Source organism: Xiphophorus hellerii, chromosome 7 (assembly GCF_003331165.1).
Source record: "Xiphophorus hellerii strain 12219 chromosome 7, Xiphophorus_hellerii-4.1, whole genome shotgun sequence".
Classification (NCBI taxonomy): Eukaryota; Metazoa; Chordata; class Actinopteri; order Cyprinodontiformes; family Poeciliidae; genus Xiphophorus; species Xiphophorus hellerii.
The window spans coordinates 16,702,782-16,728,583 of record NC_045678.1 but is presented as its reverse complement, the minus strand read 5'-3'; the positions used below and the strand labels follow the sequence as shown (position 1 = coordinate 16,728,583).

At 40.5% G+C, this 25,802-nt stretch overlaps 1 protein-coding gene across 2 annotated transcripts; it reads left to right on the top strand.

Annotated features, from left to right (window-relative positions):
- Window positions 1-80: 80 nt before the first annotated feature.
- On the top strand, window positions 81-25,236 carry LOC116722964 (calcium-binding mitochondrial carrier protein Aralar1). Of its 2 annotated transcripts, none has more exons than XM_032567401.1 (18): window positions 81-246; window positions 741-794; window positions 3,337-3,479; window positions 4,821-4,936; window positions 5,736-5,875; window positions 7,506-7,652; window positions 7,732-7,870; window positions 8,747-8,840; window positions 10,452-10,536; window positions 13,880-13,961; window positions 15,845-16,003; window positions 16,875-16,927; window positions 17,116-17,196; window positions 20,543-20,683; window positions 22,531-22,669; window positions 22,918-23,076; window positions 23,159-23,249; window positions 24,707-25,236. In XM_032567401.1, exons 1-18 carry the CDS (start codon window positions 235-237, stop codon window positions 24,891-24,893), a joined length of 2,022 nt encoding a protein of 673 aa, XP_032423292.1. In that variant the 5' UTR covers window positions 81-234; the 3' UTR covers window positions 24,894-25,236. The 2 variants fall into 2 exon arrangements, with proteins under 2 accessions (XP_032423292.1, XP_032423293.1); XM_032567402.1 differs by lacking the exon at window positions 81-246 and adding an exon at window positions 276-460.
- The last annotated feature ends 566 nt before the right edge of the window (window positions 25,237-25,802 follow it).

The following is a 25,802-nucleotide window of genomic DNA, read 5'->3' as shown; positions in this document are numbered from 1 at the left end:
CTGCAGGCAGCAGGTGTGTCTTCCCACCAGAGCAGACAGGAACATGCTGCAGCACCTCAGCCGCAGTCATTTCTCCCATCACAACACCGGTCTGGCCGCAGAGAGAGAGAGGGGACAATACTTGGATAATTTTAGCTCAGGGTCCCAGACATCCACATTGCTGCTGACATGCCCGCATGCTGAACCCCAGCGCGTGCGCTAGTACGGTCCACTGCAGCTGACGTCACATCCAGCATGGCGGTCAAGGTGACTCCGTCAATATTTCTTTAGCAGAAATGTGTTTAAAAACGATGTAAAAGCGGCCGCGGGCTTTGCGCTTTGGGGTACGGAGGACGTCTAGTCTGCGCGGACGTGTTGGGGTTAGAGCTTCACCGCAGCGGAGTCCCCTCCTCCCTTTTATTGTATTATTGCTCTGCATCCTGACATATAGGCGCATCTCCCTGGCCTCAAAGAGACAATTGTAATTTCTTTGCTCTGTTGCTTTTGTGCATCTGAGAGATTTGTTTCGAAGCTGTTAAAAAAGACGCTGGAACTAGTTATTTTTTGCTCGAGTCCTGTGATCGATTCTGCTGAGCCGCCTGCGTTAAAAATAAAAAATAAAAAATCAAAGCTGAAAAGTGACAAACTGAAGTCCAGTTTTGTTGATGACAGAGATTTCTGTGTGATTCTTAATTTCCAGACAGCATTGTGTTCTTCTGAGAACTTTTTTTTCATGGAGACTTCAAACTTGTGTGTTACAGGTGCAAGCCACAAGAAGAGCTGACCCTAATGACTTGAAGACTATTTTTCTAAAGGTAGGTTACAATTTTTGTGTCTCAACCTCTAACAAAAGCACAAATGAATAGGAAAACACTTTGTATGCATGGTTTGTTACTTTATCTGTCAGTTCTGCTTTTGCAGTGCCTGGTATAACTCCATCAAAGCTCATATAAAAGGTTTTGGTTAGCGTCGGATCAGCTATAATCTAGAATTACTTTGTACATTTTGAAATTTAAGCTTCTTACTGAATTTTGTTTCATCCTCTTTTCAAAGCCCTGACTAAAACTCACATTCCTGTCATGTGGAAGTTTATGATATGGATGATGTGGCTCTTTGCCCAGGGTAAAATAGCCTTTGGGGCACCCCAACTAAGTTTTCTTCCACTTTTTTGCATTTTCCCATGTGAGGAGGATGAGTGCCCCTCAGAGTTATTCACAGTGTAAAAACTTTAAATGGTTGCTGGCTGAAGTTGCTATCTGATTTACAATTTTTGAGTGGGTCATTCAGAAAAGGGCTATTTAACTTCTCTTGTATATATAAAGAATTAGGGCTGCACTTAATAATATGGGCTGGCCAAACTTGAACGGCACAGATATTCTCTAAAATAAAGCATTTACTCTATTTGTGAAAACACAAAAACCCACTTCACTGTCTTATTTTTATGGCATTAGTACCACTTTAGATTAGTTGTAGTACAGAAGGAGGAGTTGTCAAGCAGGTACTTCTACTGCTCTTGTCACAAACCTGTAGATTTGTTTACTGTAGATATTGTTTGGAGTAAACAATACGCAATACATCTGTCAAACAATATGTTTGACTGGTCAAACTTTAACTCAGTTATTCTGCATGGCACAAAGATTATTTTAAACACGGTTTGGGATTTACAAAACAAGTCATTTCAAAGCCATTCTTTGACATCAGATTGTTGTTGGTGTGCCGAGCAAAGGGGCTTTCCCAGGGTTGAATTTAGCCAAGAACTTCCACTGTTCTTCGTCACGTCTTTAGCTTTGCTTATCCTCTGAGAGTGTCTTGTTTGGAGTGTAAACTTGCTCCTGAACGAAGTGACTCAGTTCGAAATGCCGGTCTCCTCGTAGCCCTCAACATCCCTTCACTCAGCTGTAACAGTGCTGTTTAATTTCAATGCATATTCAGGTGGAAGGGTTAATTATTCACTCTGACTGCCTGTATAATTTGATTAAGAACTACTTGAGGCCTACTGTGAGGGTGAAAAGATACACAATTGTGACGGAGAAGCATGGCAATAGATTGCTTGAAATTAATATTTTCCATCTGAAACATTAATTCAGCAGAGCGCATTGAATTGTAGCTGTGAAAACACTTGGAGTTGGAGGGGTCTCCTCCCACACCCTTGCTTTCTCTCTTTGAGTTTGGCTCGGGCCCATGAGCATGGCCTTTCTGCTGCCGGTTCATGCTCCCCTTCTGCTTCCAGAGCTAAATTGGTGCCAAACATGAAACCCTACCCAGTCTCTATAAATGACTGTACATCTTGAAGCCCTGACACTAAGATCAGGTTTTACTTCAGTCATGTGGAGTAGCATATTTCCTAAGCTTAAAGGTTGATGCTTTTATTTGTGTTGCATCCATCTAAAGCACATTATGGAAAAGCAGAGATTATATATCAATTAGTATAAATGCTTTACAGTAGAAGGACCTAAATTTAGTTTTTAATATTTAATTATTTTGCTATAATGATAATATGTATAGATAAAATGTTATGTTTTTTAAATTTTATCTTTTTGCTTAAAAAATGTTGCTTTATAAATGATTTAAAGGCTAATAATTAGTTTTCAATAACATGTAACAAAATAAACCCACATCTGTCAGATAGCCTTTGGTTATGAAGAGCAGGATTTCACATACTATAAAGTTTTTAAAAAAATGTTCTAAAAATGCCAGCTTCAATGCTTCATGTGCATTTGGGTTGATAACATCACAAGAGGTGTAAGAGTAGAATAGATCTTAAAGATTATGGTACCACTGTGTAGAATACAGATTACTCCTTTAAAAAATAAATGTGGCTGAAAACATGCAAATAAATCTGAAAAACAAGACAAAGACAATTTAAATCTGATTAGTTGCTTTTTCCCCTTCTGTGATGTCACCAGAGGCGTGTGGGATTTGAAGCTTGTTTTTGGGAGGGTTACCTTTCATTGTGAACAAACAAATAGAATACAACAACAAACTGGCCATGACATGTTTTATCAATGTAAAATGGGTTTTGCTGTTTTTTTTACAGAGCAGCCTGACAAGTAGCTTTAAGAGAGAAAGATGATGTGAAAGAATATGAACAGTTCAGTTCTACGTGTCATTATAGCCCTAAAGCATAGCATTGTATAGATTTTAAATGCGCTGTAGCTGGAGTGAACTGAGATTCCTTTGTTCTTGTAAAACACAAAACCATATTGTGACACAGAAAAGAGATCCCTATAGAGAGGGAAGAGCTCCTCATCTTTCTGTGCGCACAATGGAGTTTCTACCTTACAATTTCTCTGTCTAAAACGACATGTCAATCCACTCTTACCGCTGCTTAAAGCTCTGTACATGTGTCCTCTGCAGTATGCCAGCGTGGTGGAGGATGGGGAGCATTACATGACCCCCAGAGACTTTGTGCAGAATTACTTGGGTCTGCACACACAGCCTCAACACAACCCCAAAACTGTGGAGCTGATAGCCGGAGTGGCCGACACCACCAAGGATGGGTGAGTAGAAATCTTGTCTTGGACTGAAATGTCTCAAAACACGCTCCTTATTATTAATGTTAACCGTTTTGTTTTCTACACTTTTCATCCACACACAAGTTTGAGAAATGGTTCAGTTTTCATTTTGTGCTCCAAAACTATTGTTTTCTTTATCAAACTTGCTATCTACAGAGGTCTGTGAAAATTCAAACTAAAGCTGTGAAGCGCAGATCAGTGTTTCCTGGTTTCAATCGCTAGTTAAATTCCTGTTTTGATTCAAAAAGAAAATTTTACCCACTTGTCAGTGTTTGTTCTGTCTGCCTGTTTCCTGCATTGGCTGTTCTCCATTACTTGATTGTTCCATTGTCTTTCTATTGCTCTGCTTTCAGTTGTCATTTCATCCATCCCACAGCCCAAGTTCCCATCTCCTATTTCTTTGTAGCACCCATTGTGTCATGTCTGACTATGCTTTATTTAGAAGGTTTTTTTTTTTTTATCTCGGCTGTCTTGATCTGTTCCACATATTTTTCTTTTCAATTAAATTTGTCCTTATCTTAGGCAAAGCTCATTTTTGTTTTTTAATTCTGCATTCAGAGGCTTGCCAATAGTTTGAGCAGAAGCTGCCTCCTGCTGTATAAGAAGCTGATTATTATAAATGCATATTCTCTGTATATTTTGTCTTCAGTGTTTTCTCAAAGTCGCATTTAAACAGCTGTTGTATTATCTCTCGCCGTTAGGTAGGTCTAAATATTTAAATTAAGTTGGTTTTATATTTCAGATTTAAATGATGGTGACTTTGAGTTTCAAAGTAAACCATTTGCTTTTCACTTGATCTATGTCTTCCTTTGTTTTAGATTTTAATAATGACATTTTCACATATTTACAGAAGCAATGCAACAGCAGAAGATATTGCACTTGTAAAAAGACAGTGGCTGTTCAGTTTTCTAAATATTGGTCTTTTATTATTCTGTTTTAATCCCTCAAGTTTTTTTTTACATAGACAAGATACTGTATGTCTTGTGTGACAGCAGAGTGAGGCTGAATATGTCCTACTGCCAAGTTAATATCAATATAACTTTAATGCATCAAATTGGAAGAAATGACGGCGACAAAATCCAAAATGCACTAATTGGAACTAATCCTGAACTCTGACGTTTTTTGTTTTAACTGGTGTTAAAACTACCTTAACGCTAAGTTTATCTAATAGCTTCATGCCATTAATGCCAATATTATAGTTTGTTTGATCTTATTTGGGTTTATTTAGTTGATTATTCAAGCTGACACAGCTGTAAAATTTGTAATTTTACTGAAAAAATCTGCTCTTTTCATTGAGATTACATCTATTCTTTCTCATCCAAACAGACTGATCTCTTTCCAGGAGTTTCTGGCCTTTGAATCGGTTCTGTGCGCCCCTGATGCCCTCTTCATAGTGGCCTTTCAGTTGTTTGACAAGACTGGCACAGGAAACATCTCTTTTGGTACGTACATGGTATAAAACAAGCTGAGAACAGCAAGACACTTTTTAGCTCTTAATTTTGTGTGTTCTCCAAGAGTCAAATAAGCGCTTTGTAGAGCTTCAGAGCAGGACAGGTGAGAGTATCGAGCGTTTCTACACAACCACAAAATATCTGTTTTTCAAAAGAATAAAAAAAACATAAAAAATTTGCTTCCCATCTCTAAATGTTTTCGTCTGCCCTACCTTGTCTTTTCTTCCTTCCTTCCCTTCCTTATTTTCTTTGGTGTGCTTTCTTCCATCCTTGCATCCTTCTTTTTATCCTTACTTCTTTTCTTCTATCCTACCTTCTGGCTTTCCCTTTTGCCTCATTTCTTTTCATCTTCCCTGTCATTCTTGTCTAGCAGTCAGGGTTGCACGATATGGCACAAGAAGTGTGTCATCAAAGGTCACAAGACTCCTTCTTGCCTCTTCTGTTTGACCTTTTATAAGGACATAGTTTGCATGTTACAGCTGAAGTTAACATGGCTGACTCGACCGGCTTGTGAAAAACCCATGCAGGCTAAAAGTGCTCTGTCTTTTGAATCAGCCGAGTTGTGAGAAGGTTGCTACTCACCAACTCGACTCAGTGACTACTTCCACTGCCAGGTCAGAGGTGTAAGAGCACTACATCGACTTTGACAACCAAAGGCCTTCTAGGGAAGACTCTCGCATTTATTTAAAGTATTTATGTGATAAAGACAATTGAATGGTGTGATAATACAACTGCATGCTGGATGTTTGTCCTTGTGGTTTTTTTTAACCATTTCTTAACACTTTTCCAGAGAATGTCAGAGACATCTTCAGCCAGACGACAGTCCATCACCACATCCCCTTCAACTGGGACTGTGAGTTCATCCGGCTGCACTTCGGCCATGAGAGAAACAAGAATCTCAGCTACGCAGAGTTCACTCAGTTTCTGCAGGTAAACATTTCATGTCAAGAGTTTTACCAACCATGTATATATCAGATCTCCCAGAATTTATCTGCAGTGTCACTGCAGAGACTAATGTCTGGGTTTCTCACCCACAAGATGGCCACAAAATATAAGCCTTCATAATTTTTAACAGCTGATATTTTGAGAACTTTTGCTAAAACATATGTTTGAGTTAGAGCTACACAACTTGCTAATTCACAATCAGTACCACATTATCAGGAATTACAATTTAGCAATGACAAAGGATTGCTTCGATGTGATATTTTTTTCTGATTTTGTATTTCAAGTCTTCTCTCTGCATATTGAAAGTATGCAGTTGAAACCAGATGTTGAGTAAAAAAACCAATACACATTTTTTTTCTCACTGTTTGAAATTGAAAATAATCAAACGTCTCTTGTTTTAGTTTAATTAGAATGACCAACACGATTTTTGTTTGCTGAATCCCACAATGATGAGATCTAGAACATGTCAAATATTGATTTAACTCCCATTTGCACAAGATATGGAGGTCACTGCTTGACACTGTGAAAATGTAGTAATGTGATGAAAATGGAGACAGAAAATAATGCTTTAGAATAAAAGCAACATAGATGACTATAGCCTTGCACATGACCTCGTCTCCTTGGGTTTACATGCATTGAGTAATGTGCCTGTAAAGAATTCGAAGCTTGTTCTTTTGTGGGACTTGACCTGAATCTGAGTGATGGTTTTGTGGTGGGCAAACGGCATCGGTGTATGTGCGGAGGAACCTGGTCCGGGCTTGAGGGCTGTGGTCTCAGGAAGAAGCTGGGTGGGCTTCTTCTCTACTTCACTGCGGGATCCCTCACAGCTCTCTATGGTTTATTATAACTGACTCTAGTTTCCCACAACTGCACAAATGATCCTCTTGTGTACAGGATTTCATACACTGATGTCATTATTGTTGTCTGCTGTCATGGCCAGGAATAGTCAGTTGGCAATAGAATAAAAATTACAAGTGTGTCTATTTAGCTGTTATTCAGAGCTGCAGCGCTGCCACAATGTGTATTTGACTAAAAAAGCAGTACTGGTGAGTATTAGCTTTGTCAGCTGATGAAAATTTATCATGTGCTTTCAACAAAAGACAGAAGAAAAGCATTGGCCAATCCAACAATTAGGCCAGTGTTTCAATGACGGTGCTCCACTCTCCTCTGGTTGTAGGTGATGAGCTCCGACAGCAGGGTTCAGGTTCCCCCGTATCCTCTCCTGATTGCATGGTTGTCGTATTAAATCATGTCTCTGCAAACACACACCTGCCAGCCACTGTGCAGCCGTTCGGCTCTCAGACCAGGCTTCTCAGCACCTGGACTTCATGAGTGTCTGGAGAGAGACAATAGCCTGTGTGACACTGTAGCATCTGACGGCTTCTATATCTGTGGAGATGAAAGAAAGAAAATAAAGTATCCGTCCATCCATGCTCACTAAGCAAGAATCTGCCGTCAATTCGTAGCAAACATTTTGTGCTTTAAAATTTATCAAAACAGATTTCATAGTTCTGAAAATTTGACCCCAGAAACTACTTGCGTTGGAGTTTATTGCACTAGATATTAGCAATGATTCAATTCATCTTTTGCCATTTGCATCTGCCTATTTTTGCAGGAGCTGCAGCTGGAGCACGCTCGCCAGGCATTCGCACAGAAAGACAAGAAGAAAAGTGGCACCATCACTGCCTTGGACTTCAGTGACATCATGTCCACCATCAGGCACCACATGCTGACTCCTTTCGTAGAAGAAAACTTGGTTTCAGTGAGTCGTACTACACACGAGTGACACTATTTAAAATAAAAAATCCTGCTATTCTGACTTGAGCTGACTGTTTGTTCAGGCTGCAGGAGGCAGCACCTCCCACATGGTGAGCTTCTCCTACTTCACTGCCTTCAACGCCCTCCTCAACAGCATGGAGCTGATCCGCAAGATTTACAGCACCCTCGCCGGCTCGCACAAAGAAACTCTCGTCACTAAAGGTACTTCTAATCACCTCCTGAAATTCAGCAATCTCCTGAATTTGACGTGTGCTATGACATCTGGCTGTTCGATCCTATGTTTAACTTTCTCGACAGAGTGGTGTGAGTGAACACACAGGGAACATTAACTGTAGCACTAAATTACACAGGTAAATGAACGTTTTTAATGTGGTAATCCGATGACCCCTCCTCTACATGAGTAGCTGATCCTGTCAGTCACATCTGCTCCCAACTGTGTTGTCCATTGAGATCCAAACATCAGACTTCTCTCTCTCTCCATGGTTTTTCCTCCATTTAGAGAAGACGTGGGGCTAATAGTATTTGCAAATAGTAGCAACATATTCAGGCTCAGACAAACACTTTTCATTTTTCCTGTCGTGCAAGGCATGTCCACACAGTCCACTACGTCAAGTCAGCTTGCAGGTTACATCTGCAGAACTGACGGAAAGGTCTTTTTCAGGGGAAGCGAATAACTAACTCTTCCTTTCCGCAACAACTACCATTAGGTTTCCTTTTAGAAAGACCACCCGATGGCCACTTTGTTACCTAGCAGGCAGCAGCAAAGAACTAAATTTGAACCTCAAATAATAGAGCGATGCTTAGAGTGGATGTTCATGCGGCGAATACTTTCAAAGAAGGAACTTAAGCACATAAAAAGTAGTTTAAAGGTTTATACTTTCCATTACATGCCTTTTCAGCAGCAAACATATAAACTAAGATAAAACACAAAGATCAGTATTTGCAAATACTATTGTAATTAAAGCCTATTTACTGTAGAAAATACCTTTTTTTTATTTCCACCTCTTGGTCTCTAGCTTGGCTTTTTGAGGCATGTTTGTATGACTTCCTTTTTCCTTCCATTTCTTTGAACCGTAGAAGAGTTTGTTCATGCTGCGAATAAGTTTGGTCAAATCACTCCTATGGAGATAGACATCCTGTTCCAGCTCGTCGGCCTCCACTCTCACTCTGGGTAAGATGCTGCATTACCAGCATGCAACAGTGTGGATTCAAAGCAAACCAAAGTCCTCTGTTAATTAATTTGTGTCTACAAAAGTAGAATAACCCAAGGAGTAGATTTTGCTTCTATCAGACTGTCCAGGGTAGGTGCAGTTACAGTCCAGTAGCTGACTGCTATCAGTGTATCATTTACCAATTTGAATATTTGTAAGCCAAGCAACCAAGGAAAACCTGTCCATATTTAGAAAATAATTCTGCTCACCTTATACTAAAATTAATATCTTATGTTTTATTTGTAACTGATGGACTTTAAAAGGGTTTTATATCACACAAAAAGCTAATCACAGTGGATTAAAATGAAACAAGCTCTCTTAAGACCTCCTTGTTGCAAAACCCAATGATGCTATTGGTTACAGACCTATTTTCTCAACACATTTTGGGACATAATCTGACCTCGGACTATCAGGTTCTTCTTAAATAAAAAATCCAGAGTTATTTAAAAAAATTACTGACACATTTTTCTGTAAAAAGATGCATATTGCTCTAAATCCAAATGACCTCTATGTATGCTCACTATACAAGATGCCACTGCTGAAGAAAGCTGGAACACATTTAAAGTTTCTTACTGAACTTTTAGGCTAGCCATAGAGGATATAGTCGAATGAAGACAAAAAGAAATGGCCCAGCACACCACACCGACAGTTCAGTTTGGTGTGGACTTTCTGTAAAGTCCTATGAGATGCCAGGAACCGACCATTGCTGTGCACTGCTAACCAGCTGGCAGAAAGGGGACTAGTAAATCTTTTTCCATAATTACAAGGAAAGTAATTAAACTGTTTGGAAATACTGTATTTTATTCTGAAACTAAAGTTTACATGCTACATGCCAAACTACTGTAAAGAATCCCTCTGCAGTCTAGTTAGCCATCTAGTGTTTTTACTTGACCTTGTCTATAAAGAGCAGAACAGCATAAAGTTATTTTCCACATAATAATCCCTTAAACTAACACTATATTAAGCAGGTCTTTTATTAAATTTTTTGTGTTACTTTGTTAAAAGGAAGAGCAGGAATAATTGATGCTTTTTGTGTTTCAAATAAAAACGATTAAACTGTTACATATATTTGTGTTTAGGTTTTTTTTTGTATAAATATGGTGACACTTAAAACTTCAGATTTTCTTTTTCTGGAGCAACTTCAAATTTACTTTTTTTTTCTTTTTTTTAAATTCTTGCTTAAATAGAATAAATATGTTACAGGTCTTGTTTATTGGCTGTAAAGATGAAGTTGAGGCCCATTTAGCTTAGTAACAGTGGCTCCACTGGCTTATTTTTACAAGACAAACATAAAACATGGACGCAGACTTTATGATGCGTCAGGCCAGCGGGGAACATTTCTGTCTCAGATATTCTGCAGCAAAACACTTTCATTTACCTGCCGCACCTCGGGCGTTTATCCAGCTTTGTTTGTGTGTTGTCTATGCGAGTTTGAATTAAAGATGCAATAACTTCAAGTTATTTGGTAGTAAAAAAAACGACTGGAAAATCTTACATCACTGGCTGCTGCAGCTCAGTGGAGAAGCAGTTTTTTTTTTTCCTGGCCTAACTCCCACTTTCGCTTCATTAAGGCGGCTGAACAACGCAGACATCGAGCGAGTCGCCCCGCTGGAGGAAGGAGCCATGCCGTACCACCTAGCTGAGACTCAGAGACAGGTATCCTGAGTGACTTCTCTAATACTCCTCGCATCCTCCTCCAACTGGCTTTCATCAAAGCCTTTTCCTCTTCTCTATCTCCGCTTCCCTCTCAGAAAAGGAAGCGAAGAAAGGCAGCATGTTCAGGCTCTGAATTAGCAGAGAGCCCATGTTTTTCTTCCCTTGTGAAGTGCATTTCTTAAACTCCCAGATAAAAGTACACCAATTATAGTCACAGAAGAGGAATGGATTGTTGCGTTGCTTCTCTCCATGAAAGGCTCTTCCTATTTTATTCAGTGCGGCTGCACATACGCATCAGCTGCAATCACACATCTGAGGCGCTAATAAGAGGCTTTTATCACCGTGGGGCTTGAGAAGTTTTAGAAGCCTTTAGCGAAGTCTGCTAATGGCAGGAGGGGAGTGGGAGGCAAGGTGGATGTGGGAGAACAAAATAGTTCCTGCCTCCACCGGATAACACGGCTCTGTGTCAGAGCTTTCAGACCACTCGTGCTCCCGAGACTCGTGCTCAGAGGTCTGGAATTTGACTCCTTCTGGGGAGGCGGGCGTGGGGTAGCTGTGATTCTCAAGCCTGCTCGTCAGTGGAAGTAGACTAATTGTTTAAAGCCTTTGATCAAGACCTCGATCTTGTTAGCATGCGGCCTTCAGTGGAAGCATCTGGGAAGAGGAAAAGAGGGATCTGCTTTGCTCCCTTAATGTCTAGTATGGGGGAAGTTACTCACACACCCCCAGACAGCGCACTCTGGTAGTTTAAAAAACATGTACACCTCTTGAAGTTTTTCACATGATTTCAAATTACAACCACAAACTCTAGTGTATTTTACTAAAAATAAATGCGACTTATGTATCCTCCTGTCAACCTTCATTGTGAAGAGAAGCATACCCACAGTATAATGCTGCTACCACCATATTCCACAGTGGGGAAGGTATCTTCAGGGTGATATTCAGGATATATGATAATCAGGGTGATGTTCAATACAGGGTGTATTGCATGTAGGCCAAAAAGTTCAGTTTCATTCACATTTTTACTCTCTCCCCTGCAAGAAGAAACTCCTGCAAACTGACATTTTATGACTTTCTTCTTTCTACTCTTTGCCAAACGCCAAATTTGTAGAGCAAATAACGAATAGATGTCCAGTCCCTCCTGAGCTGTGGATCTCTGCAGCTGCTCCAGAGTTACTATGTTCCTATCTTGGAACATAGAACATGATTTTTTTTTTAATTTCACCTTTATTTATACACTGGTAAATCTTGTTGAGACACAAGGTCTTATTTTCGAGAGTGACCTGTTTTAAATGTACATGCATACAAACTAAAACACACTAGAGTTATTTCAGTTCATAAAATCAGTTAACTGAAAAAGAATAACAAAGGAAAATAAAAGATTGTAAAGCAAGAAGTACATGGACAACAATTCATGCATTATCCTTAAAATACATTTAAAACCCTTCAGTTCAGTGAAGCTGAACAGCTTGATGCAGTTTGTACCAAGTAGAAGGAGCCTTGTAAGAAAATGCAGTTTTTCCAAGTTTTGTACGTAAAGAAGGAATGCTGAATGTAATAAAAGCCTGTGTGGAGGCCGTAGTTGCTCTTTCCAAATTAAAATATACCAATACGGTTGAGCGTGAGAACCAGTGAGAACCAAAGAGTATAAACTGCAATGGTGGGTAAGAGTTTCACCTTCTCAGAAGCTTGAACTCCGTGATAACCAAACATCCAACATCTGTAAAGAGCTAACAGGAGCATTCATATAAATGACTTCATGTAAATGTTCTTGTTTAAATGAAAATCATGATTTATTTTTATAGAAAATAATCCAGATTTAAATCGGAGATGTATTATAATAATTATGTGTCCTTTAAAAAAAATATTTTTGATCAATCAACTAGCTTAAATATATACAACAAAGATGCAAATTCAACATCTTACTGGATATTTAGTAACAATGCATTTTTGGATGATGCGTTGTGTAGGTCTCTGTAGAACTTTATATCGATTTATATCTTCATCCAGCTCCAGCTTCTTCAAATGATCCCTGCCAAACCTATGAAGCATTCACAGAATAGCTGGATTTATACTTGGATTAAATTACACACCAGAGATCTTTATGTAGTAATGTGGTTACTCCTGAAAACGACTTTGTTTCACTGGGTTTTATTTGGGGGTATTAGAGTAAAGGTGGCTGAATACAAATGCACAGCATACCTTCTTATTTATATTTGAAAGTCTTAAAGCGCAGTTTATGTCCAGGGCGGCATGATCAGGTGGGCGCCATTCTTACTAAAAAAGGTTTGGCGTATCTTTAAACTAAACCCCAAACTAATTTTCCATGACTTCTTCATAGTAGCATGCCCAGTCACTAAGTATTGTCGCCCCCTAGTGTTTTCCAAAGTCCAAGCAATGTAAAGCTGTTATAAAGCTGGCTAAAGTTGGTGGCTGATACAGTATGAATCTTACAAGCCCTTACTGAATTAAATGGCTATTTCACTTTTTTAAATCATTTATTATCTCTACTACAATGCTTAAAATATGTAAACTGTTCAAACCTTTCTTAGAACTCAATTTGAGATTCATGAAAGCTTTTTTTTCTGTTTTTAACACACACAAAAGGCATTTTCAATGCTTTTTCACCATCAGTGCCATCTCAGATTGAGACAAATATGAAAAGCACAAAATATAATCAGGCAATCTGTCAATTTTTTTTTTTTGCTTCAGTTCTTAATGTCTGGTAAGAGACAGAGTAAATGGGTGGTGTTTTTTGCTAGAATGATAAGTCGGTGGGTGTGTTTCGGCTTCACTATTCTGTCCCACATTATGTCGCTCTATCACACCAAACTCAAAACAAAATGCATTACAGTTTGTGAAAGTGACAAAATGTGGAAAGGCTGAAGGAATATGAAAGTTTTTGCAAGGAACTGCGTTTATGTAGATTATTATCTGAACACGGAAACGGGTTGTTGGGCTAATGTGTTCCCCTGCACTCCAGCGGAAACAAAGAACATCAAACACCAGTGCAGAGATGATGGAGATAGGAGAGAAATCGTACTTTTAAAATAAAAACCAAATGTTTGGATCACAACCTCCAAGATGAAACACATGTGGAAAACTCTGCTACAGGTCCACACAGTCATCCAGAGCTAATCTTTCTCTGACATTTAATACCGACTGCCTGTGAATCAGACTGTACATGAAATGTCCACATTCCATCTCCATAACATTTTTCTTTCCACAATGTATCCGTTTCACTGTGGCTTGATAGCCCGCCGATTCATGATTAGCGCTGTGATCCAGCCTCCATCTTTCTCCAGATCCATTTGACCGCTGGTGTCTCTTTCCTCCCATACAGCACGCTCACGAAACGTCTCGGCCCGTCTGGCTCCAGGCTGCAGAGTCCGCCTACAGGTTTACCCTGGGCTCAATCGCCGGAGGTGAGTGACATGAGTGACAGCAGAGGCCCCCGGCCCGCCCGAGGGGTAACCTTAGCCGCCCCGACTGGCGCAACTGAGGCCCCGGGGCCGGCCATTGTGTTTCAGGGGAGAGGGGCTGTGATGTGAGGCTCCGGCATTGTGCTGCCGTGCCACCGGTGGCTCCAGGCTGTCTTTGGAGACGGAGCTTTGGAATGACACAAATCTTCCGGAACCGCAGTCCCTGGAATCTCCCTCTCTAATTACACTGGAGGGAGCAGAAACAAGGAACCACTGACATAACCGGGCCACAGACAGGAGCTCACTCCGACTCTGTGAGTGTGCGAGTCTACGTCGTAGACACTCAGCAGTGGCCGATTAAGACGGGGGCCCGGGCGAGATGTCTGTCACGAGATGTAACGGTGAAACTGCAATTTCTTTGTTGCAATGAGTTTTTTCTCACCCTTTAGGTTCTTTGAATGATTAAGAACAATCAGTACACCAACAACCGATGTCAGACAAGATGCAGCATGTGCAGCTGAGAGCAGGGATTTAGTGCAGCTTACCTCAGCATCACTCTAGGTTACAGAAACCAGTCATTTTGGGTTCTTAAAGATGCATTTGAGCTGCTAATATTGTTCAAGCTGTGAGGATAAGAAGACAACTTAATAAATAGATAACAAAAATGCATTGTTGGATATATTTTAACAGGTTGCATCTCTGCAACTCTGTGTGGATGACACTTTAACATGACATGTTATTAATAAAATGCCTTAAAAAGACAACAAAGGTTGACCAAAGTGCTGAAGAGCAACATAAAAACAAACAAATAAATACATAATGGACAATTATTTTATGCGATAAATCTGAATTATTGATGGTAGAAGCCGACAGCATGGCTGGGATTGTTACTTTTACTCATTTTCTCCACTGTTTATTTTTATGGCTAGTGTTTGCATTTGTGGGGTTTTTATAATAGCCAATCTAAACACATAAATGAGTTCTTATGGACTTTTTATTGTCACTTTTATTGTAACAATAAATGCAACATATATTGTGACAACATTTGAAGTCTATGTTGCCCCTCACCAATGGAAAAAACCAAGGCATTCAGAAGCTCTGTCGTCTTTCGACTTGAATCCTGTTTTTTTGAGAATTCAATTTTTACACCCTAGAAAAAGATTCATGTCAGGACTCTGCTTGGGCCACTTCAAGATATTAATATTCTTTCCAGTCAGAAATAAACCTATTATTCAAATTAAAAGATAACTTTAAACCTAAGTCTAGTCTTGGTATGGATAATTTCATGGGGTTCTCTGAAAGAAACTAAAAAAGTAAGATTTGCAAAGTGAGTGTTTGGAGTGGCCATCACAAAACCCTGATCTCAGTCCTATAGACAATTTATGGACTCATCTGAAAAGGTTTGTGTTAGTGAGGCGGCCTACAAACCTGACCCAGTTCCACCAGTTCTGTCAGGAGGAATGGATCAGAACTCCAGTAAACTATTGAGGGGGGGTTGTGGAAAGAAACCCAAAATGTTTCACACAAATCATATTGTTCAAAGGCAATGCTACCAAATATGGAGGAATGTATACAAACCTCTGATTGCTAATAAATTGATAAACGAATCTTTGACGTTCTTTCTTTCATTTCTGTGACATTTAGCAATTAGAAAAAAACGGTCAATTTAAATGATCAGAAAAGAAGAAGTTTTGTTTGATTTTTAACTCGTCTTGACAAGTTTCACTCTTTCAAAATTTCAGATTTTCTACTTTTCTTCATTAAATTAGCCAAAAAATGCAGTTCAAAAATAAAATAGAAATCTCCTTAAATACTGCAGTTCTCTTTGACCTATGCAATTCTCTACTGTTTTTGGTATCAGCATTGACCACTTGTTTGCTCTGCAGCCACCGGCGCCACTGCCGTGTACCCCATCGACCTGGTGAAGACTCGGATGCAGAACCAGCGCTCCACGGGTTCCTTCGTAGGAGAGCTGATGTACAAGAACAGCTTCGACTGTGCGAAGAAAGTGCTGCGTTATGAGGGCTTCTTTGGATTTTACAGAGGTCATTACATTTCCATATATATATATATATATATTTTTAACAACATGTGCATGTTGATTGTGCAACGTGGCCCACATGATGGGAAAGTATCAGGGAGCTAATGTCAGGAGCATGGTTTTCTAATTGATCCCAGAATCCTTTGCCCTCTGTGTTCAACAGCAGCCAGGGATTTTCATTATCTCTGTACCTGGGAGAGTTCCCTGAGCGAAAATGACCAGCGGTATTCATGTACCGTCTGATCTGCCTCTGTCGGAGTGCTGATAATAGTGCTGAAGGCTTCTGATATACAAGCCCTTCACCCCCGGGGCTCTGCTGCTCGCGAGGGAAGTCAAGACTGCCATCTACAGCTGCCTCCAACGCTGCAGCGTCTTATTTCTCCCTCTTGTTCTTGATAAGAGGCCGATCGACTCAGAGGCAGACACGCTCGGCTGTTTTCTGGCCGCATACCAGCAGCGGTCACTCAGCAGCTCCTTCAGAAGTTTATCTGGTTTGATGAAGGATGGGCGCTGAAACAGTATGGCGGCTATCGCCACTGTAGCACCCAGGCCCCCAGGCCCCCCTCTTAATCTTGTCCATGGCCACACAGCTCTCTCTGTTCCCCACCAATAGCTGGATCAACGGATCCTATATTCAGGAGCAGTCATTTCTGGACTTTTGTCCGGTTTCAATGGGACCTTTTGTGTCTCGATGCATCACATGTATCAGCGACTATCTGTAAATATTTACAGGTTTGTTTTAGGCTCCCAAGAACCCTGCTGGTCGCATTGTTCTGGTTGTCAGCGAATGTATTCATACAGCCAAGATAAAAATGAGCACTCATCTCAAGGCAAACTTTGAGCCTCAGATGCTATCTATGAATAATATTTTGCAGGTCTCCTCCCGCAGCTCATCGGCGTCGCCCCGGAGAAAGCCATCAAACTCACGGTAAGTCATTCCACCACGTAGCTGGAGAAAAGAAAAGTTGATACGAATGAGTCTCTGAATGAAAGAATCTGAGCAATCTAAGATGTGGCTGCGGCTCATGTAAAATTTACTGTCTTGCTTTAAAGATCGACTCTCATTTGGCTCATTTTTTCCCCTGAATATTTTCCCTTTTTGTTTTGTTTTTCCAGATGAATGATTTCGTCAGAGACAAGTTCACCACACAAGATAATACCATCCCTCTTCTGGCAGAGATTCTTGCTGGTGGATCTGTAAGTGTTAAATTATGTCCTTAAGTGAACCAAAAACTAAGAGCGGAGTTTATTTCATTTATGTAGCATCAATTCCTTTTACAGTTGCTCCTAAAGGTCTGCACGTCCCTGTTAAAATGATGGGCTTTTGTAATATACAGTACAGACCAAAAGTTTGGACACACCTTCTAATTAAAATGGGTTTTCTTTATTTTCATGACTATTTATAAGGCAAGAAATCCCACTTATTAACCTGACAGGGCACACCTATGAAGTGAAAACCATTTCAGGTGACTACCTCTTGAAGCTCATCAAGGAAATGCAGAGTGTGTGCAAAGCAGTAATCACAGCAAAAGGTTGCTACTTTGAAGAAACTAGAATATAAGGGCTATTTTCAGTTGTTTTACACTTTTTTGTTTAGTGCATATTTCCACATGTGTTATTCATAGTTTTGATGCCTTCAGTGTGAATCTACAATGTCAATAGTCATGAAAATAAAGGAAACTCATTGAATTAAAAGGTGTGTCCAAACCTTTGGTCTGTACTGTAAACAATGAAACCATGATGAACCACTAAAAACCTTCTTCACCTTTAATGTGACATTTATCCTGCACAGTTCAACTAAAAAACAAACAGAAAGCTGAACTAACCCTTGTTCCATAAGAGTGCACACCTTAACACACACTTAAATTACATGAACCCTCAATTCAGTTCCGAGTATAATGCAGTGCAGTCAGCTAGTTAATAGAGATCTATCTAAGGAAGCCTAGCAGATTTTATTGACTTTGTAGCAAGTCAAATCTTGTTCATCCCGAACAAGCTTGTGGCGACAGTGGAAAGGAACAAATCCCTTTTAACAATAAAAAAAGCTCCAGCAGAACCAGGCTTGGTACGAGCGATAAAAGACAGGGAACCAGAGAACCGGGAATACTTTCCATGTCGGTTGTGTCCAAACATTTTTGTGCCAAAAATGGTTAAAAATACTCAAAAACCACAGAAACAGTTTGGAAACACTTTTCAGTTTTAGTAGAAGTATGTTTGTGCTGCTGTTTACCAGGACCCACTTATTGACATTTTGCCATTAAAAACATCCACAATTAAGCCACAATTTAGCTCAGATGTTGTGACTTAACCTATCAAAAGCTTACAAATCCATGACATTATAATTTCATCGTTCCTAATTGGTTTTAGGCATACACTTAAAAAATACTCTTCTTTAAATGAAGAGTATTAAAAAAATATTTTAAAAAATATAGAAAAGACAATTTTCTCGTGTCATAAGTGAAAGAATCTGCCTGTGGAACTAAAACTTTTTAATCAATATTCAGGAGTTATTGACTTAGACCAAGCTCCTATGACTTGCTGAAAAGTTACTTTTAATTTAGTTTTGTTTTATTTCAAGTGTACTAAGATATTTGAACCAGAAATTAGACAAAAATACATACTTTACGTACGAGTAAACTTATGAATTTGAAGGCAGTGAGCTGAAAACTTTTCGCTTATCAATATAGAATAAATATCAGGTTCAAAATTTATAAACACCCTAACTTGTATTTTGTTAATTACCTCAAGTTTAGTCGCTTTCACACATTTTCTGGAGACATCATCAAGACTTGGGTTGAATATTTAATCAGATATTATTGGCAATATTGATCAAGTGTATTTAAACTGGCTGGTTTCTCTGCTGATGAGGCAGATTTAACCACAGCCTCTTCATGTTCAAAGGCCCTCGGGACCATTCTAGAAGGATGATATCTGCCCAATTTATTAATTCACAAAAACATTTTTGATGTTTTGGTAAAAAGGTATCCTGCAGCAACAACCCATATTTGTTTAAGCATTTAAAATATTTTAGGTGGGTCTCCTTATTCATACCAAACTGTCCCACATCATGATACTGCCACCAGCATGTTTGACAATTTGTTTAGTGTTAAGTTTGAAAGCCTCACTTTGACTCCTTAAAATGTGCAAAAGATCATATAAATGACAATGATACGTACTGAAAAAAAAAAAATTATCTGGCTGTTTGTTGGTTGATGTTTGTGTAAAATTTAAAGTAAAGAAGCAAATATTTCCCCATCATCGGGAGCTTTGTTCATTTTGGATGTGCAACTGTGAGAAAATAGACGTAGACTTAGATTAAATAAAATGTTATTTATTTAGAGTTTTTGTTTTCCTCCGTTTACAATTATCAGCCTGTTTTGTCCTCTGACTCCTTTGAATCTTAGACCACAAATCCTACACAAACATGTTCTGTAACGTGTTCTGAGAGCAGCGTTGGATTAAAGATGTAATTCCTTCACTCAGAGTAGATATGAGAGAGGCTGAAAGAATGAAGGCCTGCAGGTTGGGCTCGGAGGAGCGGGGTCTTTGAGGTTGCGACCCCTGTCAGAGTGTAATTGGAGGAAGAGGCCCTGGAGGGTTCTGGATGAAGCAGGGTCTAGCTCAGCGTGATTGAGTTTGACAATGGGGTCCAAATCAGCGGCGCAGGTCCCAGTGCAGGTCTTCACGGAGGACAACCAGGGTGTCCCATCTCTCAATTGTTGCAAACCAGAAGTTTGAGTTTGTTTAATCGGCTCTGAGGAGTTCCTGTTAATTGTCCCACATACACACGCAAGCACACCCCCCTACATGCCCACACACACTCATGAAAGTTTAAATTCAGTTTAATCTGATAACTCGCTGAATTATCACTGCAGAAGATGAAAGACAGGAGATGAGTGCATCAATCTTCAGAGCAGCGGATATTCCTCCCCTCCGCTTTGAAAACGAGCTTTTTTTAGCTCGGATGTTTACAGATAAGACCCCTGCCCTGAATGTCAGTGGCAGCCATCCTGGGGCCTGATTAGATTTGGGGAGGGTGATAAATGTGCCAGAGTCAGAAGGTGCCATGCCTCCAGGGCACCGCTTTCCTGGACTGTCCTGGTGATTCAGCGCTCTCCCCTGGGAATAGGGGTTGAATTGGGGAAGTGTGCGGGGCGAGGCCGGGCCGGGCCGCTCACCCTGCCACAGGAGGCGCCTGGAGGGGAGGCGGCGGGGGCAGAGGGCCGCTGCCAGGGTCACAGCCTCCCAACCATGAGCCAGTGGCTTCTCCTGCTCCGCTCTGACCCCGGTTGTTCCTCCATCAATGCCGGCTTTTTCCTCCTCCTGTCAAGGCCGTTCGGAAAACAGGGTGAAAATAAAGCAACTTTTGTGCTTAAGTTTACTGAGATGATTTAAAAATTCCCATAAGGGGGGAAAATGCTTACACACCATCTCCGTTCTCACCCAGAGTTCACCTCACAGGGGTCAGAGGGACAAAACCCACTCAGGAAAACAGCTTACCATTTACACGCAGATATATTTGTATGTGTGCTGCACTTTGTAGGCTGGAGCATCACAGGTGATTTTCACCAACCCACTGGAGATCGTGAAGATCCGCCTGCAGGTGGCTGGAGAGATCACCACGGGCCCCAGGGTCAGCGCTCTGAACGTCGTCAGGGACCTCGGCTTCCTCGGCCTCTACAAGGTGGGTCAGATCCTCAGGATCCACAGCACAGCCGGGCAGAGGAACACCTGACCAGCAATATGCGCTTTCTATTAACTTTACTGCCTAAAATAGGGTTTCTACACATGTTCTTGAATGTTTCACCCAGTTTTTGGACCATATCTGGTATCCTATTCAAACAAATTCTCATGAATTTTTTTGAAGTTGTTGAACATTATTATTTTTCCACCTGAACTGTAAAAGAATAATGACCAGCCAACACACCAGGAATCAAGGGGAGACATGAGTGTGTCCATTTTTTTATGTGTCACTCATATTATTATTATTATTATTATTATTATTATTATTGGAAAATGTAAAATGGGGAACATTCTGAAAACATTAACATGCTAAAATAATAAAAATACTAAACTTGTCAAGACTTTACGCATAGCAGAAGCAGCCTGCCGTCTAAACTTTAATGGATTTTATAAATCATATCAACACCAAGTCAGGCTTATCTATAAAATAGAAAGAACTTGATTAAATCTGCAAAGGGTTTATGCACATTTTTAGACGTTCATTCAGTCCACCTGAGTCGATACACAAATGCTGACTTTTCTGACGTCTGTTCCATAGTTTGTCCTTAGTTGGAATGGATGGAGAGCTTCTGTGAACATTGATTTTCAATTCTATCCATTATTTAGGTCTGAACTTTAACTAGGCTGTTCTAATACATAAACATGCTAGCTCTAGCTGTATCTTTAAAGTCGTTGTCCAGGGTGACCTTGTTTTCAGCTCCCTCCAATTTTCCACACGTGCTGATGAGAATGACCCTGAGCACCATACTGCCACCACCATGTTTCATTATGGGATTATTCTAAAAGTGAGTCAAGATTTTGATATTGACTGATTCTCTTCTTAGTTGTGGCTCTCAGCTGCTCTTCCAGAGTCACTCTTGATGTTCTTCTTACCCAGCGTGTCAGTGAAAGTGGGCGGCCATGTCTCTTCCTGAAATGTCTAAATATTTTTTCAATATATATATAAAAAAACATTAAAAACCATCTATTATTTTCTTTCTATTTCACAATTGTGCCCCACTTTGTGTAGGTCTATAACACAACAAAACAAAATTCATTATGACAATGATGTGATTGCCTCAGTCAGTTCTGCTCATGCTCTATAGAAAAAGCACATTTATTTGATAACAGCTAGAAATGTTGGATGCTTGATTTACTAAAATAAATTCAAACCTCATTTGAAGTTACATTAAGAATATGATGATTGAAAATGCATTACTTCTCAATGTTCATCAAATGAAAGAAACAAAAACTTCTTAAACAGTCAAATTACTTTCATCTTCAAGTTTTTGCGGATGAAACACTTCAGCATTTGAAGAAGCAGCTGTACGTCTACGTCGACAACATTTCAATGGGAAACAGAAACCTGAACATCAGACATTGTGTTGTTGAGTGTTTTCAATCTTAAAAAATAGTGTTAAACACGCCGACGGTTGCTGCAGCCAACAAGCAACAGCAAATTGGTGAGGGACTGCGCTTCACTCCTGCTCCCCTCCAGATCCGTGTGGCTTTACTTACTGCTTGTGATCTTTTTTTTTTTTTTTTTTAAGTTGGCTTCCTCTTGGTAAGAGAGCACACTGTGGTCTGTGATGGATCTGTCTCCGGAGGCCCGGTGCTTCAGCTCTCCCTGCAGCCCTTCAGCTCCATCATCAATACTAAAGCCCCTCTGCAGGCTGAATAAATCAGCTCCCCCAGCCTTTTAATCCCTGCAGACGAACCAGCTTTACCTCTCTTCTCATTCATCAGTCTCTGAGCTGATGTATTTGTTTATAAAATGTTCTCTTTTTTTTCTTTTATTATTCTTGATAGGGAGCCAAAGCTTGCTTCCTTCGTGACATCCCTTTCTCCGCCATCTACTTCCCGGTTTATGCACACACCAAGGAAAAGTTGGCGGACGAAGACGGAAGGGTGGGCCCGCTGCAGCTGCTTACTGCTGGGGCTATAGCAGGTAACAAACATCTGGGAGGACGGCGCCGTGTTGTTTCATAAATGAACGCGTCACATTATCTGCTCGGAAAAACCCCCAAAAAGAAAGCATGTTGGTTTCCTTCCTGTTGTTTCCCCCCATCAATAGACCGACTATGTTGTGATAGTTTTCTTCCCATCACACCGTGAAGGTATAGCCATTTTGGTCTCTGTGTGACTCCACCTGTGCATACCCAAACTGCTTCATTATGTCTTTGTGTGGCAAACAAGGCGTACCGGCGGCGTCGCTGGTGACCCCTGCCGATGTCATCAAAACCAGGCTGCAGGTGGCAGCTCGAGCGGGCCAGACGACGTACGACGGAGTCATCGACTGCTTCAGGAAGATTCTCAGAGAGGAGGGGTTCAGTGCATTTTGGAAGGGCGCAGGAGGTAAGGCATGCCTGCATCCATCGTTCTTTATCGACTACAGATGAGAGAAACTGACCTCAGGTGCACTTCTGCCTTCCATTAGCTCGTGTCTTCAGATCGTCACCGCAGTTTGGTGTGACCCTGGTGACCTACGAGCTGCTGCAGAGATTCTTCTACGTTGACTTTGGGGGACAGTAAGTACTTTGGGTGTAGAAAATGAGAAACCTGCTCAGTTTCATGCACATCTCAACAATGTCTTGGGGGGGGAAAAAAAATATTCATGAAATTTTCCATCAGCTTCAGAATTGACCTAATTGTGGTGGAGGTCAGTGTTTAATCCAGCTTTTTCTTGGAGGCCTCAGATGTTTGTTAGAGAACATTAGTGAACAAGCCAAACCAGTCAGGGAGGAACATGTGAAGTTTAAAGGGGCGTATTATGTATTTTCCAGGCACATGTATCATTTTGTGGCACAATCGAGTATCTATGACACCTTCAGTTGTTATAAAAATGCCGTACATATTTGCCTTGAAATTGGTCCTCTGTCAAGAAGCTCTTGCTGTTTCAGACTCTGCGCCTTCAGGAAGTCATCACAGCAACATTCCTCTATCAAGTGTTTAATATCTTTTTTTTTCACCAACGTTTCACTGAGAGGTAGAGGGAATGATTAGGGGAGGTGCAATTCCACCAGATGTTTGCTAATTGTTGCTGGCTAGTCTGAAGGAGCTGAGCGGGGGAGTCTTGGAGAGAGGTGCTCTGTGATGTGGAAGCTTTGCTTGAAAACTGCAGCTCTAAAGAGGAACTGTATGGAAAACGCGGTGCTTGGTGAAAACAGACATTCAGGCACCTCCAAACGGTTGCCATGGGAGATTTAAGGATTTCTGAAACATACATTTCATCTGAAAACAGAAACGGATGCAATTGCAATTACAGAGAATTGCATTTGCATTTCTCTGAAAGTGCAATTGGGTGTCTGGTGATCTGAACCAGAAATCCAGGGTAACTCTGGAGGAGCTGCAGATATCTATAGGCCGGGTGGGAGGATCTGTCAACAGGACAACTATTAGTGGAGGACTCAACAAACCTGGCAAGAAAAAAAGCCATCAGAGGTCCGATTTACTGTTCGCTACGAGTCATATTCATGTGACACGCTGCAACTTTTTAGCCTTCATTTTAAAATGCGTCCAACACTGAATACCCTGAACACATCATCCACGCTGTTTAAATCGGTGGTGGAAGTAACATGCTGTGGGAATGCTTTTTATCAAGCCAACATTGCTAAATACAAATGTGCGCCACACTTTTCAGTTTCAATCACACTTATACAACACTGTCTGCTGTTCACTCATGAAAAATCTCATTTAGGTTAAGGTGGATATAACATGAAATGAGAAGAAGCTTGATGGGATTGAGAGAATATACAGCTGGAACCAGCAGTCTGTTCATGAATTGAACTTCTTCCCCGATTACAACAGTTTAAAACACGTTTGATAAAGTCTGGTTTGGACATGCAGTGTTTTAATGAATATTATTATATCAACTTTTCCGTGTTCATGAGAGAGAATAATCTCCCTTGGGAGAGATCAGTTTTGCTGGATCTGAACCACGCCTCAATGATAGTCGTTTATTCACTACCTGTCTCTCTTTCTCCAGTCGTCCCGCTGGCTCAGAGCCCATTCCCAAACCCGCGGTGAAGGATTTCCCCTCTGTGACCGCCGACCATGTGGGCGGTTACCGTCTGGCTGCTGCAACCTTTGCCGGCGTGGAGAGGAAGTTTGGTTTGCACCTGCCAAAGTTCAAGTCCTCTGGAGAGTCCAAATCTGAACCTCAGTCCTCTTAAACGAAGCCGTGGTGGGGAGGCCCGCACGCTCGCCCGTTTTCAAGTTAATCCGAGAGGTCGCCTTTCTTCAAACGCTGCATGGGTGTGGCTTTTATTTTCTTTGCATCGCTTGCACAACTTTACTGTACATATTGTACTTCTCAACAGAGGGACATTATGGCTCAGCGAAGAATTACTGCTCCTTTTATTCCTTGGTGTGTGACAGCTTTGGTGTGCATGGGTTATATTTAACAAAGATGTACAGATATTTTCAAAATATTTATTTTGAAATTATGACCAGGGACGCGGGAAATAATTTAAGTGTATTTATTGTATTTTATTGAAATAAATCATTCAAAGTGTTTCTACTGTGAAACGTACATTCTCTATTTCCCCCCAAAGTTTTGTCTCAAAACGAAGAATCTAGTCGGATCCCGTCACTTTACATGTCGGCTATAAACTCGGCTGAGCAGATACAGCATTCATGACTCCAGCCAGGAGAATTAGTACAAAACGGCATCAAAGTAGAAATTTATCATGTCTAAACGAGCAGAGATGACAACCTGAGCTGCAGTCACAGGCAGACACTAACATACACACACATCTTTGTGAAACATCTTCCATTTTAATATTTAATGATTTAAACTACTTGAACCGATCTATAGTCAATGTGGGATACTGTTTCAACAGAAAACCTTAACCTATTTTGAAAATAATTTGAATTTAATGCACATTTTCTATCTACACGAGCCAAAATTCTGCATGCAGTAAAACACATGGATAGAAATGAAACCACTGTAGTTGGAGTTGTCAGAACTCATAGACGGAAAATTGGTCAGCATGTTAAAAAAATGCCAGGAATTTTAAACATACCAATACATAGCACCAATGACAAGAAATCTGTTTGGAGGAGACAAGGCGAGGCTTTTA

Coding starts and splice junctions, on each gene's coding strand:
- LOC116722964 (XM_032567401.1), top strand. Junction 795..3,336: donor TGAAGACTATTTTTCTAAAG/GTAGGTTACAAT, acceptor TGTCCTCTGCAG/TATGCCAGCGTGGTGGAGGA. Junction 10,537..13,879: donor TAGCTGAGACTCAGAGACAG/GTATCCTGAGTG, acceptor CCTCCCATACAG/CACGCTCACGAAACGTCTCG.